Raw genomic sequence first — 15,595 nt, 5'->3', positions numbered from 1 at the left:
CACTATATACCCCTCATACATTATACACACTATATACCCCTCATACATTATACACACTATATACCCCTCATACATTATACACACTATATACCCCTCATACATTATACACACTATATACCCCTCATACATTATACACACTATATACCCCTCATACATTATACACACTATATACCCCTCATACATTATATACCCCTCATACACTATATACCCCTCATACACTATATACCCCTCATACATTATATATACACTATAGACCCCTCATACGTTATATACACTATATACCCCTCATACATTATACACACTATATACCCCTCATACATTATACACACTATATACCCCTCATACATTATACACACTATATACCCCTCATACATTATACACACTATATACCCCTCATACATTATACACACTATATACCCCTCATACATTATACATACTATATACCCCTCATACATTATACACACTATATACCCCTCATACATTATACACACTATATACCCCTCATACATTATACACCCCTCATACACCTCATACATTATATACCCCTCATACACCTCATACATTATATACCCCTCATACACTATATACCCCTCATACATTATTTACACTATATACACCTCATACATTATATTCACTATATACACCTCATACATTTTATACACTATATACCCCTCATACATTATATTCACTATATATACCTCATACATTATATTCACTATATAACCCTCATACATTATATACACTATATACCCCTTATACATTATATACACTATATACCCCTCATACATTATATACACTATATACACCTCATACATTATATATACTATATACCCCATACATTATATATACACTATATACACCTCATACACTATATATACTATATACCCCATACATTATATATACACTATATACCCCTCATACACTATATACCCCTCATACACTATATACCCCTCATACACTATATACCCCTCATACACTATATACAAATCTCATACATTATATACACCCCTCATACACTATATACCCCTCATACATTATATACAAATCTCATACATTATATACACCCCTCATACATTATATACCCCCCTCATACATTACATACCCCCCTCATACATTATATACCACCCCCCATACATTAAATACACACACCTCATACACTATATACACCTCATACATTATATACACCTCATACATTATATCCACTATATAACCCTCATACACCTCATACATTATATACACACACCTCATACACTATATAGCACTCATACACTATATATACAACGCATACACTATATACACCCTTCATACATTATATACACCCTTCATACATTATATACCCCTCATACACTTTATACACTATATACCCCTCATACATTATACATACACTATATACCCCTCATACACTATATACCACTCATACACTATATACCCCTCATACATTATATACACACACACACCTCATACATTATATACACTATATACCCCTCATACATTATATACACACACCTCATACATTATATACACTATATACCCCTCATACATTATATATACACTATATACCCCTCATACATTATATACACCTCATACACTATATACCCCTCATACATTATATACACTATATACACCTCATGCACTATATACCCCTCATACATTATATACACTATATACCCCTCATACATTATATACACACACCTCATACATTATATACACTATATACCCCTCATACATTATATACACTATATACCCCTCATACATTATATACACTATATACCATTCATACATTATATACACACACACACACCTCATACATTGTATACACCCCATATACATTATAAACACCCCTCTTACAACACATTGTATACCCCCCCTCATACATTATATACCCCCCTCATACATTATATACAAATCTCATACATTATATTCCCCTCATACATTACATACACATCTCATACATTATATACCCCTCATACATTATATACACTATATACCCCTCATACATTATATATACACTATATACCCCTCATACATTATACACACTATATACCCCTCATACATTATATACACTATATACCCCTCATACATTATATACACTATACACCCCTCATACATTACATACACATCTCATACACTATATACCCCTCATACATTATATACCCCTCATACACTAAATAAAGGTCACCGCCCCACAATATACATATCACACATACTAATACCCCATCCCACTATCTATATATGACATACACACCCCTCATACATTATATACACCCCTCATACATTATATACACCCCTCATACACTGTATACACACACCTCATACACTATATACCCCTCATACATTATATACACACACCTCATACACTATATACACCCCTCATACACTATATACACCCCTCATACATTATATACACCCCTCATACATTATATACAAATCTCATACATTATGTTCCCCTCATACATTACATACACATCTCATACAGTATATACCCCTCATACATTATATACACTATATACCCCTCATACATTATATACACCCCTCATACATTACATACACATCTCATACACTATATACCCCTCATACATTATATACCCCTCATACACTAAATAAAAGGTCACCGCCCCACAATATACATATCACACATACTAATACTCCATCCCACTATCTATATATCACATACACACCCCTCATACATTATATACACCCCTCATACGTTATATATACCCCTCATACATTATATACACCCCTCATACACTGTATACACACACCTCATACACTATATAACCCTCATACACTATGTACACCCCTCATACATTATATACACACACACCTCATACACTATATACACCCCTCATACACTATATACCCCCCTCATACACTATATACCCCCCTCATACATTATATACACCCCTCATACATTACATACACACCCCAGCTGTGCTGCACCACAGGTTCTGCCTCAAATTGGACATTGTGAGACACGGCCTGGGCTGGAGAGCGGAGAATGGGCAGCAGTCTGTCCCCTTGCATCATCAGCTCGGCGGCATCACAGATGGGGGGTTCCAGGGGGCCCTGGGGGGGCTCTTGTTTGGGTTGCGTACCCAGGTGTACACACAGGGTGGCACTGGGGGTCAGTCCCAGCTCCCGGAGGCTGCGGGGCAGATCCTGCTCTGTAAAGTGTCTGGTGGGAAATGTCTGCACCAAACTGCAGGAGGCCAGGGAGGGCTGCAGTCCCCACACATGATCATACACGCACTGCAGCGGAGAGTCCCCCACCAGCCCCAACCGCACCGACTGTCCGGAGGGAAGACGCACCTGAAAGAGAGAAAAACACTAAAACGCTCAATTTGTGTCCGGATATCACCCCAAAAACTGTGGGGGCAGGGAAAGTCTCGGGGCTTGGTGGCACTTCATACATGATCCTATACATGACAACCGACGCTTCATACATGATACTATACGTGACAACCAACACTTCATACATGATCCTATACATGACAACCAACACTTCATACATGATCCTATACATGATAACCAACACTTCATACATGATCCTATACATGATAACCAACACTTCATACATGATCCTATACATGACAGCTGACACTTCATACATGATCCTATACATGACAGCTGACACTTCATACATGATCCTATACATGACAACCAACACTTCATACATGATCCTATACATGACAGCTGACACTTCATACATGATCCTATACATGACAGCTGACACTTCATACATGATCTTATACATGACAGCTGACACTTCATACATGATCCTATACATGACAACCGAAGCTTCATACATGATCCTATACATGACAGCTGACACTTCATACATGATCCTATATATGACAACCAACACTTCATACATGATCTTATACATGACAACCGAAGTTTCATACATGATCCTATACATGACAACTGACACTTGACATACATGATCCTACATAAAAAGTATTCATACACAGACCCCCCATTAACAATTATACAGGGACCGGGAGACATTCATACTCTCACCATCAAGGCGCAGTCATTACGGCTGACTGGGTGTACAGATTGGTGTTCCTGGCTCTCCGGCCTTTCATTCACTGTGGACGCCATTTTCTCCTTGTCATGCTGAATCTGCCGATCCTCAGCAATCCGCTGGAGTACAAGATCCCGGTTCTGAGGAACGAAGAGCAAACATGATTAGCTGCACTTACTATTCTACTGTTACGTCATGTCTTATCCTCCAAAGCTGCACTCACTATTCTGCGGTTACATGATGTCTTATCCTCCAGAGCTGCACTCACTATTCTGTGTTACATCATGTCTTATCCTCCAGAGCTGCAGTCACTATTCTGCGGTTACATGATGTCTTATCCTCCAGAGCTGTACTCACTATTCTGCAGTTACATCATGTCTTATCCTCCAGAGCTGCACTCACTATTCTGTGTTACATCATGTCTTATCCTCCAGAGCTGCACTCACTATTCTGCAGTTACATCATGTCTTATACTCCAGAGCTGCACTCACTATTCTGTGTTACATCATGTCTTATCCTCCAGAGCTGCACTCACTATTCTGCTGTTACATCATGTCTTATCCTCTAGAGCTGCACTCACTATTCTGCAGTTACATCATGTCTTATCCTCCAGAGCTGCACTCACTATTCTGTGTTACATCATGTCTTATCCTCCAGAGCTGCTCTCACTATTCTGCTGTTATATCATGTCATATCCTCCGGAGCTGCACTCACTATTCTGCTGTTACATCATGTCTTATCCTCCAGAGCTGCACTCACTATTCTGCTGTTACATCATGTCTTATCCTCCAGAGCTGCACTCACTATCCTGCTGTTACATCATGTCTTATCCTCCAGAGCTGCACTCACTATTCTGCTGTTACATCGTGTCTTATCCTCCAGAGCTGCACTCACTATTCTGCTGTTACATCATGTCTTATCCTCCAGAGCTGCACTCACTATTCTGCTGTTACATCATGTCTTATCCTCCAGAGTTGCACTCATTATTCTGCTGTTACATCATGTCTTATCCTCCAGAGTTGCACTCATTATTCTGCTGTTACATAATGTCTTATCCTCCAGAGCTGCACTCACTATTCTGCTGTTACATCATATCTTATGCTCCAGAGCTGCACTCACTATTCTGCAGTTACATCATGTCTTCTCCTCCAGAGTTGCACTCACTATTCTGCTGTTACATCATGTCTTATCCTCCAGAGCTGCACTCACTATTCTGCTGTTACATCAGGTCTTATCCTCCAGTCACATCATAAGTAGCTGTCATTAAATAACCCCAAAATTGTCTGCACCCTCAGTATGACTTGTGTAGACTTTTCCCATAATTCCCCCCAGCAGAGCATGTTCCAGAAGGGGGCAGTGTAGAGACACGGGGGTCTTGTCATCTGTGTCATCTCCTATGTCTCTCACCTTCTTCTTGGTACGTTTTTCCTCCATGACCTCTCTGGCCAGGGTGGCGCAGTGTCGCTCCTCGTACTCTCTCCTCTGCTGCAGGCGCCGGGTGCTAGGCAGAGGCTGAAGCTCCGGAGAGGACGGGGAAGCTGGAGAAGAGGTCACAGTCATGTGATCATCAGGAGTGATGTGGGGGAGGGGCTTAAACTTGAGATCACCCCCAATAATCTTCAGGCATTAAATAGTATGGGATTAACACAATTACACATCCTCCGACCAATTGGATCACTCACCGACCTCACACATCCTCCGACCAACTGGATAACTCACTGACCTCACACATCCTCCGACCAACTGGATCACTCACTGACCTCACACATCCTCCGACCAACTGGATCACTCACTGACCTCACACATCCTCCGACCAACTGGATCACTCACTGACCTCACACATCCTCCGACCAACTGGATCACTCACTGACCTCACACATCCTACGACCAACTGGATCACTCACTGACCCCACATCCTCCGACCAATTGGATCACTCACTGACCTCACACATCCTCTGACCAACTGGATCAATCACTGACCCCACACATCCTCCGACAAACTGGATCACTCACTGACCCCACACATCCTCCAACCAACTGGATCACTCACCGACCTCACACATCCTCTGACCAACTGGATCACTCACACATCCTCCGACCAACTGGATCACTCACTGACCTCACACATCCTCCGACCAACTGGATCACTCACTGACCTAACACATTCTCCGACCAACTGGATCACTCACTGACCCCAAACATCCTCAGACCAACTGGATCACTAAATGACCTCACACATCCTCCAACCAACTGGATCACTGACTGACCCCAAACATCCTCCGACCAACTGGATCACTCACTGACCTCACACATCCTCCAACCAACTGGATCACTCACCAACCCCCACATCCTCCAACCAACTGGATCACTCACCGACCCCACACATCCTCCGACCAACTGGACCACTCACCGCCCCACACATCCTCCGACCAACTGGATCACTCACCGACCCCACACATCCTCTGACCAACTGGATCACTCACCGACCCCACACATCCTCCGACCAACTGGATCACTCACTGACCCCACACATCCTCCGACCAACTGGATCACTCACCGACCCCACACATCCTCTGACCAACTGGATCACTCACCGACCCCACACATCCTCTGACCAACTGGATCACTCACCGACCCCACACATCCTCTGACCAACTGGATCACTCACCGACCCCAGACATCCTCCGACCAACTGGATCACTCACTGACCCCACACATCCTCTGACCAACTGGATCACTCACCGACCCCACACATCCTCCGACCAACTGGATCACTCACTGACCCCACACATCCTCCGACCAACTGGATCACTCACCGACCCCACACATCCTCTGACCAACTGGATCACTCACCGACCCCACACATCCTCTGACCAACTGGATCACTCACCGACCCCACACATCCTCCGACCAACTGGATCACTCACTGACCCCACACATCCTCCGACCAACTGGATCACTCACCGACCCCACACATCCTCTGACCAACTGGATCACTCACCGACCCCACACATCCTCTGACCAACTGGATCACTCATCGACCCCACACATCCTCCAACTAGTGCTGGGCGGTATGACCAAAAATGTTTATCACAGTATTTTTGTAAGTTATGACGGTTCCACAGTATTCCCCCCCCCCCCTCCTCCTCTCTAGGGAACTACTCGTGTGACTCTGGCGCTGCTCAGAGATGCCAGCCGCTGCATTATAAATGGTTAAGATGCCGGCCACATGCGCTATAAATGGTTAAGATGCCGGCCACATGCGCTATAAATGGTTAAGATGCCGACTGCATGCGCTATATATGGTTAAGATGCCGTCCGCATGCGCTATAAATGGTTAAGATGCCGTCCACCTGTGCTATAAATGGTTAAGATGCCGGCCGCATGCGCTATAAATGGTTAAGATGCCGGCCGCCTGCGCTATAAATGGTTATGATGCCGGCCACATGCGCTATAAATGGTTAAGATGCCGACTGCATGCGCTATAAATGGTTAAGATGCCGTCCGCATGCGCTATAAATGGTTAAGATGCCGTCCACCTGTGCTATAAATGGTTAAGATGCCGGCCGCCTGCGCTATAAATGGTTATGATGCCGGCCGCCTGCGCTATAAATGGTTAAGATGCCGGCCGCCTGCGCTATAAATGGTTAAGATGCCGGCCGCCTGCGCTATAAATGGTTAAGATGCCGGCCGCTGCGCTATAAATGGTTAAGATGCCGGCCGCATGCGCTATAAATGGTTAAGATGCCGGCCACATGCGCTATAAATGGTTAAGATGCCGGCCGCATGTGCTATAAATGGTTAAGATGCCGTCCGCCTGTGCTATAAATGGTTAAGATGCCGGCCACATGCGCTATAAATGGTTAAGATGCCGGCCAAATGCGCTATAAATGGTTAAGATGCCGGCCGCATGCGCTATAAATGGTTAAGATGCCGGCCGCTTGTTCTATAAATTATTAAGATGCCGTCCGCCTGCGCTATAAATGGTTAAGATGTCGGCCGCATGCGCTATAAATGGTTAAGATGCCGGCCACATGCGCTATAAATGGTTAAGATGCCGGCTACATGCGCTATAAATGGTTAAGATGCCGGCCGCCTGTGCTATAAATGGTTAAGATGCCGGCCGCCTGCGCTATAAATGGTTAAGATGCCAGCCGCATGCGCTATAAATGGTTAAGATGCCGGCCGCCTGCGCTATAAATGGTTAAGATGCCGGCCGCTTGTTCTATAAATTATTAAGATGCCGTCCGCCTGCGCTATAAATGGTTAAGATGTCGGCCGCTGCGCTATAAATGGTTAAGATGCCGTCTGCCTGCGCTATAAATGGTTTAGATGCCGGCCGCCTGTGCTATAAATGGTTAAGATGCCGGCCGCCTGCGCTATAAATGGTTAAGATGCCGGCCGCCTGTGCTATAAATGGTTAAGATGCCGTCCGCATGCGCTATAAATGGTTAAGATGCCGTCCGCATGCGCTATAAATGGTTAAGATGCCGGCCGCTTGTTCTATAAATGGTTATGATGCCGGCCACCTGCGCTATAAATGGTTAAGATGCCGGCCGCCTGCGCTATAAATGGTTAAGATACCGGCCGCCTGCGCTATAAATGGTTAAGATGCCGGCCGCATGCGCTATAAATGGTTATGATGCCGGCCGCATGCGCTATAAATGGTTAAGATGCCGGCCGCCTGTGCTATAAATGGTTAAGATGCCGGCCGCCTGCGCTATAAATGGTTAAGATGCCAGCCGCATGCGCTATAAATGGTTAAGATGCCGGCCGCCTGCGCTATAAATGGTTAAGATGCCGGCCGCTTGTTCTATAAATTATTAAGATGCCGTCCGCCTGCGCTATAAATGGTTAAGATGTCGGCCGCTGCGCTATAAATGGTTAAGATGCCGTCTGCCTGCGCTATAAATGGTTTAGATGCCGGCCGCCTGTGCTATAAATGGTTAAGATGCCGGCCGCCTGCGCTATAAATGGTTAAGATGCCGGCCGCCTGTGCTATAAATGGTTAAGATGCCGTCCGCATGCGCTATAAATGGTTAAGATGCCGTCGGCATGCGCTATAAATGGTTAAGATGCCGGCCGCTTGTTCTATAAATGGTTATGATGCCGGCCACCTGCGCTATAAATGGTTAAGATGCCGGCCGCCTGCGCTATAAATGGTTAAGATACCGGCCGCCTGCGCTATAAATGGTTAAGATGCCGGCCGCATGCGCTATAAATGGTTATGATGCCGGCCGCATGCGCTATAAATGGTTAAGATGCCGGCCGCATGCGCTATAAATGGTTAAGATGTCGGCCGCATGCGCTATAAATGGTTATGATGCCGGCCGCATGCGCTATAAATGGTTAAGATGCCGGCCACATGCGCTATAAATGGTTAAGATGCCGGCCGCCTGTGCTATAAATGGTTAAGATGCCGGCCGCCTGCGCTATAAATGGTTAAGATGCCAGCCGCATGCGCTATAAATGGTTAAGATGCCGGCCGCCTGCGCTATAAATGGTTAAGATGCCGGCCGCTTGTTCTATAAATTATTAAGATGCCGGCCGCCTGCGCTATAAATGGTTAAGATGTCGGCCGCTGCGCTATAAATGGTTAAAATGCCGGCCGCATTTGCTATAAATGGTTAAGATGCCGTCTGCCTGCGCTATAAATGGTTTAGATGCCGGCCGCCTGTGCTATAAATGGTTAAGATGCCGGCCGCCTGCGCTATAAATGGTTAAGATGCCGGCCGCCTGTGCTATAAATGGTTAAGATGCCGTCCGCATGCGCTATAAATGGTTAAGATGCCGTCGGCATGCGCTATAAATGGTTAAGATGCCGTCCGCATGCGCTATAAATGGTTAAGATGCCGGCCGCTTGTTCTATAAATGGTTATGATGCCGGCCACCTGCGCTATAAATGGTTAAGATGCCGGCCGCCTGCGCTATAAATGGTTAAGATACCGGCCGCCTGCGCTATAAATGGTTAAGATGCCGGCCGCATGCGCTATAAATGGTTATGATGCCGGCCGCATGCGCTATAAATGGTTAAGATGCCGGCCGCATGCGCTATAAATGGTTAAGATGTCGGCCGCATGCGCTATAAATGGTTATGATGCCGGCCGCATGCGCTATAAATGGTTAAGATGCCGGCCGCCTGTGCTATAAATGGTTAAGATGCCGGCCGCATGTGCTATAAATGGTTAAGATGCCGGCCACATGCGCTATAAATGAAAAAGATGCCGGCCGCATGCGCTATAAATGGTTAAGATACCGGCCGCCTGCGCTATAAATGGTTAAGATGCCGGCCGCATGCGCTATAAATGGTTATGATGCCGGCCGCATGCGCTATAAATGGTTAAGATGCCGGCCGCATGCGCTATAAATGGTTAAGATGTCGGCCGCATGCGCTATAAATGGTTATGATGCCGGCCGCATGCGCTATAAATGGTTAAGATGCCGGCCGCCTGTGCTATAAATGGTTAAGATGCCGGCCGCATGTGCTATAAATGGTTAAGATGCCGGCCGCCTGCGCTATAAATGGTTAAGATGCCGTCCGCCTGCGCTATAAATGGTTAAGATGCCGGCCACATGCGCTATAAATGAAAAAGATGCGGCCGCGGTGCTGGAAATGATTACAGGAAAACTGTCAGATATTTTCTCCCGGACTATCCTGGTGGATCCTGGTGGATCGTGCGGGAGACGCTGATTCCTATGAGCCTACCTTACCCGGATCCGCCCGGCCGTTCACCCGCAATTGTGGTTTTATTCTATGTGTATATCTGTCTGTAACTGGCAGGGGCGGGGCTTCTGCAGGTAACTGGCAGGGGCAGGGTTTCTGCAGGTAACTGGCAGGGGCGGGGCTTCTGCAGGTAACTGGCAGGGGCGGGGCTTCTGCAGGTAACTGGCAGTGACATCAGTGCCGCTTATGAATATTCATCCCCCTCCCTCCAGTTAGGAGCGGCGAAGAGAGGGAGAACTGGAGGAGGGGGGATGAATATTCCTAAGCGGCACTGATGTCACTGCCAGTTAAAGCTGCACTCACATCTCGTTCTTCCAATACGGTTCCCGTATCCCATTTCTGTATAAAAAATGTATGTCTCCAAACCAGACAAAAACGTATGGAACCGTATATGCCGCCTCACGTTTTTGAACTATACGGTTTGAAAACTGATTTCCATTTGCACAAGTTTTAATATGTTTTCCTTGAAAATAAAACGGATACGGTTTTATGTTTCTCAACATTTTAAATAAAGTTCTTTTTTTTAATTGAATTTCCCCAAAAAATTAAAAAATAAATAAATAAAAAACAGTATTCTGCAAACCGGATGAAACTGTACGCACATAAGGTTTAATACGGTTACCATAGAACTCCATTTTAAAATAACCGTATGCAGGTTGGATACGGTTTTTGACGGGACACAAAGCCGTAGTAGACTACGGTTTGGTGTATCGTTAAAAACCGTATAAACCCGTAAATGATGCAAAACGTATACAACCTGATGCTACGGTTGTTGTACGGTTTACAATGAAATGTCTATATATACGGTTTGTTCAATGAAACCGGAAACGGCAACTGTATTGCAAAAACGAGATGTGAATGCAGCCTAACCTGCAGAAGTCCCGCCCCTGCCAGTTACAGACAGATATACACATAGAATAAAATTACAACGGCCGGGCGGATCCGGGTAAGGTAGGGCTCATAGGAATCAGCGTCTCCCGCACGATCCCCCAGGATCCACCAGGATAGTCCGGGAGAAAATATCTGACAGTTTTCCTTTAAGTTGGGAGCAGAAAGTTGTCAGCGCCCCCTGCAGAAGCTAAAAGACAGGCTTTTAACGCTTGCAAGGGGAGGTGACAGCTTGCCGCGGCCGCATTTTATTCATTTATAGCGCAGGCGGCCACATTTTATTCATTTATAGCGCAGGCAGACGGCATCTTAACCATTTATAGCGCATGCGGCCGGCATCTTAACCATTTAAAGCGCATGCGGCCGGCATCTTAACCATTTAAAGCGCATGCGGCCGGCATCTTAACCATTTATAGCGCAGGCGGCCGGCATCTTAACCATTTATAGCACAGGTGGACGGCAGCTTAACCATTTATAGCGCATGCGGCCGGCATCTTAACCATTTATAGCGCATGCGGCCGGCATCTTAACCATTTAAAGCGCATGCGGCCGGCATCTTAACCATTTATAGCGCATGCGGCCGGCATCTTAACCATTTATAGCACAGGCGGCCGGCATCTTAACCATTTAAAGCGCATGCGGCCGGCATCATAACCATTTATAGCACAGGCGGCCGGCATCTTAACCATTTAAAGCGCATGCGGCCGGCATCTTAACCATTTATAGCGCAGGCGGACGGCATCTTAACCATTTATAGCGCATGCGGCCGGCATCTTTACCATTTATAGCGCAGGCGGTCGGCATCTTAACCATTTATGGTACAGCGGCCGGCATCTTAACCATTTATAGCACAGGCGGCCGGCATCTTAACCATTTAAAGCGCATGTGGCCGGCATCTTAACCATTTATAGCGCAGGCGGACGGCATCTTAACCATTTATAGCGCAGGCGGCCGGCATCTTAACCATTTATAGCGCAGGCGGCCGGCATCTTAACCTTTTATAGCGCAGGCGGATGGCATCTTAACCATTTATAGCGCATGCGGCCGGCATCTTAACCATTTATAGCGCAGGCGGCCGGCATCTTAACCATTTATAGCACAGGCGGCTGGCATCTTAACCATTTATAGCACAGGCGGACGGCATCTTAACCATTTATAGCACATGCGGCTGGCATCTTAACCATTTATAGCGCAGGCGGCCGGCATCTTAACTATTTACAGCGCAGGCGGACGGCATCTTAACCATTTATAGCGCATGCGGCCGGCATCTTAACCATTTATAGCGCAGGCGGCCGGCATCTTAACCATTTATAGCGCAGGCGGACGGCATCTTAACCATTTATAGCGCAGGCGGCCGGCATCTTAACCATTTATAGCGCAGGCGGCCGGCATCTTAACCATTTATAGCGCAGGCGGACGGCATCTTAACCATTTATAGCGCATGCGGCCGGCATCTTTACCATTTATAGCGCAGGCGGACGGCATCTTAACCATTTATAGCGCATGCGGCCGGCATCTTTACCATTTATAGCGCATGCGGCCGGCATCTTAACCATTTATGGTACAGCGGCCGGCATCTTAACCATTTATAGCACAGGCGGCCGGCATCTTAACCATTTATAGCGCATGCGGCCGGCATCATAACCATTTATAGCGCACGCGGCCGGCATCTTAACCATTTATAGCGCAGGCGGCCGGCATCTTAACCATTTATAGCGCAGGCGGACGGCATCTTAACCATTTAAAGCGCATGCGGCCGGCATCTTAACCATTTATAACGCATGCGGCCGGCATCTTAACCATTTATAGCGCAGGCGGACGGCATCTTAACCATTTATAGCGCATGCGGCCGGCATCTTTACCATTTATAGCGCAGGCGTCCGGCATCTTAACCATTTATAGCGCAGGCGGACGGCATCTTAACCATTTATAGCGCATGCGGCCGGCATCTTTACCATTTATAGCGCATGCGGCCGGCATCTTAACCATTTATGGTACAGCGGCCGGCATCTTAACCATTTATAGCACAGGCGGACGGCATCTTAACCATTTATAGCGCATGCGGCCGGCATCTTAACCATTTATGGTACAGCGGCCGGCATCTTAACCATTTATAGCACAGGCGGCCGGCATCTTAACCATTTATAGCACAGGCGGACGGCATCATAACCATTTATAGCGCACGCGTCCGGCATCTTTACCATTTATAGCGCATGCGGCTGGCATCTTAACCATTTATAGCACAGGCGGACGGCATCTTAACCATTTATAGCGCATGCGGCCGGCATCTTTACCATTTATAGCGCATGCGGCCGGCATCTTAACCATTTATGGTACAGCGGCAGGCATCTTAACCATTTATAGCACAGGCGGCCGGCATCTTAACCATTTATAGCACAGGCGGACGGCATCTTAACCATTTAAAGCGCATGTGGCCGGCATCTTAACCATTTATAGCGCATGCGGCTGGCATCTTAACCATTTATAGCACAGGCGGACGGCATCTTAACCATTTATAGCACAAGTGGCCGGCATCTTAACCATTTATAGCACAGGCGGACGGCATCTTAACCATTTATAGCGCATGCGGCCGGCATCTTAACCATTTATAGCGCAGGCGGACGGCATCTTAACCATTTATAGCACAAGTGGCCGGCATCTTAACCATTTATAGCACAGGCGGACGGCATCTTAACCATTTATAGCGCATGCGGCCGGCATCTTAACCATTTATAGCGCAGGCGGCCGGCATCTTAACCATTTATAGCGCATGCGGCCGGCATTTTAACCATTTATAGCACAGGCGGTCGGCATCTTAACCATTTATAGCGCATGCGGCCGGCATCTTAACCATTTACAGCGCATGCGGCCGGCATCTTAACCATTTATAGCGCATGCGGCTGGCATCTTAACCATTTATAGCGCATGCGGCCGGCATCTTAACCATTTATAGCACAGGCGGCCGGCATCTTAACCATTTATAGCGCATGCGGACAGCATCTTAACCATTTATAGCACACGCGGCCGGCATCTTAACCATTTATAGCACAGGCGGCCGGCATCTTAACCATTTATAGCGCAGGCGGCCGGCATCTTAACCATTTATAGCGCAGGCGGCCGGCATCTTAACCATTTATAGCGCATGCGGCCGGCATCTTAACCATTTATAGCACAGGCGGCCGGCATCTTAACCATTTATAGCGCAGGCGGCTGGCATCTTAACCATTTATAGCGCATGCGGCCGGCATCTTAACCATTTATAGCGCAGGCGGCCGGCATCTTAACCATTTATAGCACAAGTGGCCGGCATCTTAACCATTTATAGCACAGGTGGACGGCATCTTAACCATTTATAGCGCATGCGGACAGCATCTTAACCATTTATAGCACACGCGGCCGGCATCTTAACCATTTATAGCACAGGCGGCCTGCATCATAACCATTTATAGCGCAGGCGGCCGGCATCTTAACCATTTATAGCGCAGCGGCTGGCATCTTAACCATTTATAGCGCATGCGGCCGGCATCTTAACCATTTATAGCGCAGGCGGCCGGCATCTTAACCATTTATAGCACAAGTGGCCGGCATCTTAACCATTTATAGCACAGGCGGACGGCATCTTAACCATTTATAGCGCAGGCGGACGGCATCTTAACCATTTATAGCGCATGCGGCCGGCATCTTAACCATTTATAGCACATGTGGCCGGCATCTTAACCATTTATAGCGCAGGCGGCCGGCATCTTAACCATTTATAGCGCATGCGGCCGGCATTTTAACCATTTATAGCACAGGCGGTCGGCATCTTAACCATTTATAGCGCATGCGGCCGGCATCTTAACCATTTATAGCACAGGCGGACGGCATCTTAACCATTTATAGCACATGCGGCTGGCATCTTAACCATTTATAGCGCAGGCGGCCGGCATCTTAACTATTTACAGCGCAGGCGGACG

General features: G+C 46.6%; 1 protein-coding gene across 4 annotated transcripts in view; it reads right to left on the bottom strand.

Annotated features, from left to right (window-relative positions):
* The window catches only part of LOC130323574 (uncharacterized), a 146,679-nt gene that overhangs the window by 96,923 nt on the left and 34,161 nt on the right, over window positions 1-15,595 (bottom strand). For all 4 annotated transcript variants that reach the window (XM_056553158.1, XM_056553159.1, XM_056553157.1 and 1 more), the window contains 3 exons: window positions 5,435-5,565; window positions 4,021-4,167; window positions 2,925-3,309 (listed from right to left, as the gene is read on the bottom strand). In XM_056553158.1, coding sequence (XP_056409133.1) covers window positions 2,925-3,309; window positions 4,021-4,167; window positions 5,435-5,565 — 663 coding nt within the window. The remainder of the gene's footprint in view (window positions 1-2,924; window positions 3,310-4,020; window positions 4,168-5,434; window positions 5,566-15,595) is intronic.

Source organism: Hyla sarda, unplaced genomic scaffold, assembly GCF_029499605.1.
Source record: "Hyla sarda isolate aHylSar1 unplaced genomic scaffold, aHylSar1.hap1 scaffold_251, whole genome shotgun sequence".
Taxonomy (NCBI): Eukaryota; Metazoa; Chordata; class Amphibia; order Anura; family Hylidae; genus Hyla; species Hyla sarda.
Note: the sequence above shows the minus strand (reverse complement) of the source record. Positions and strands in the feature narration are given on the sequence as shown.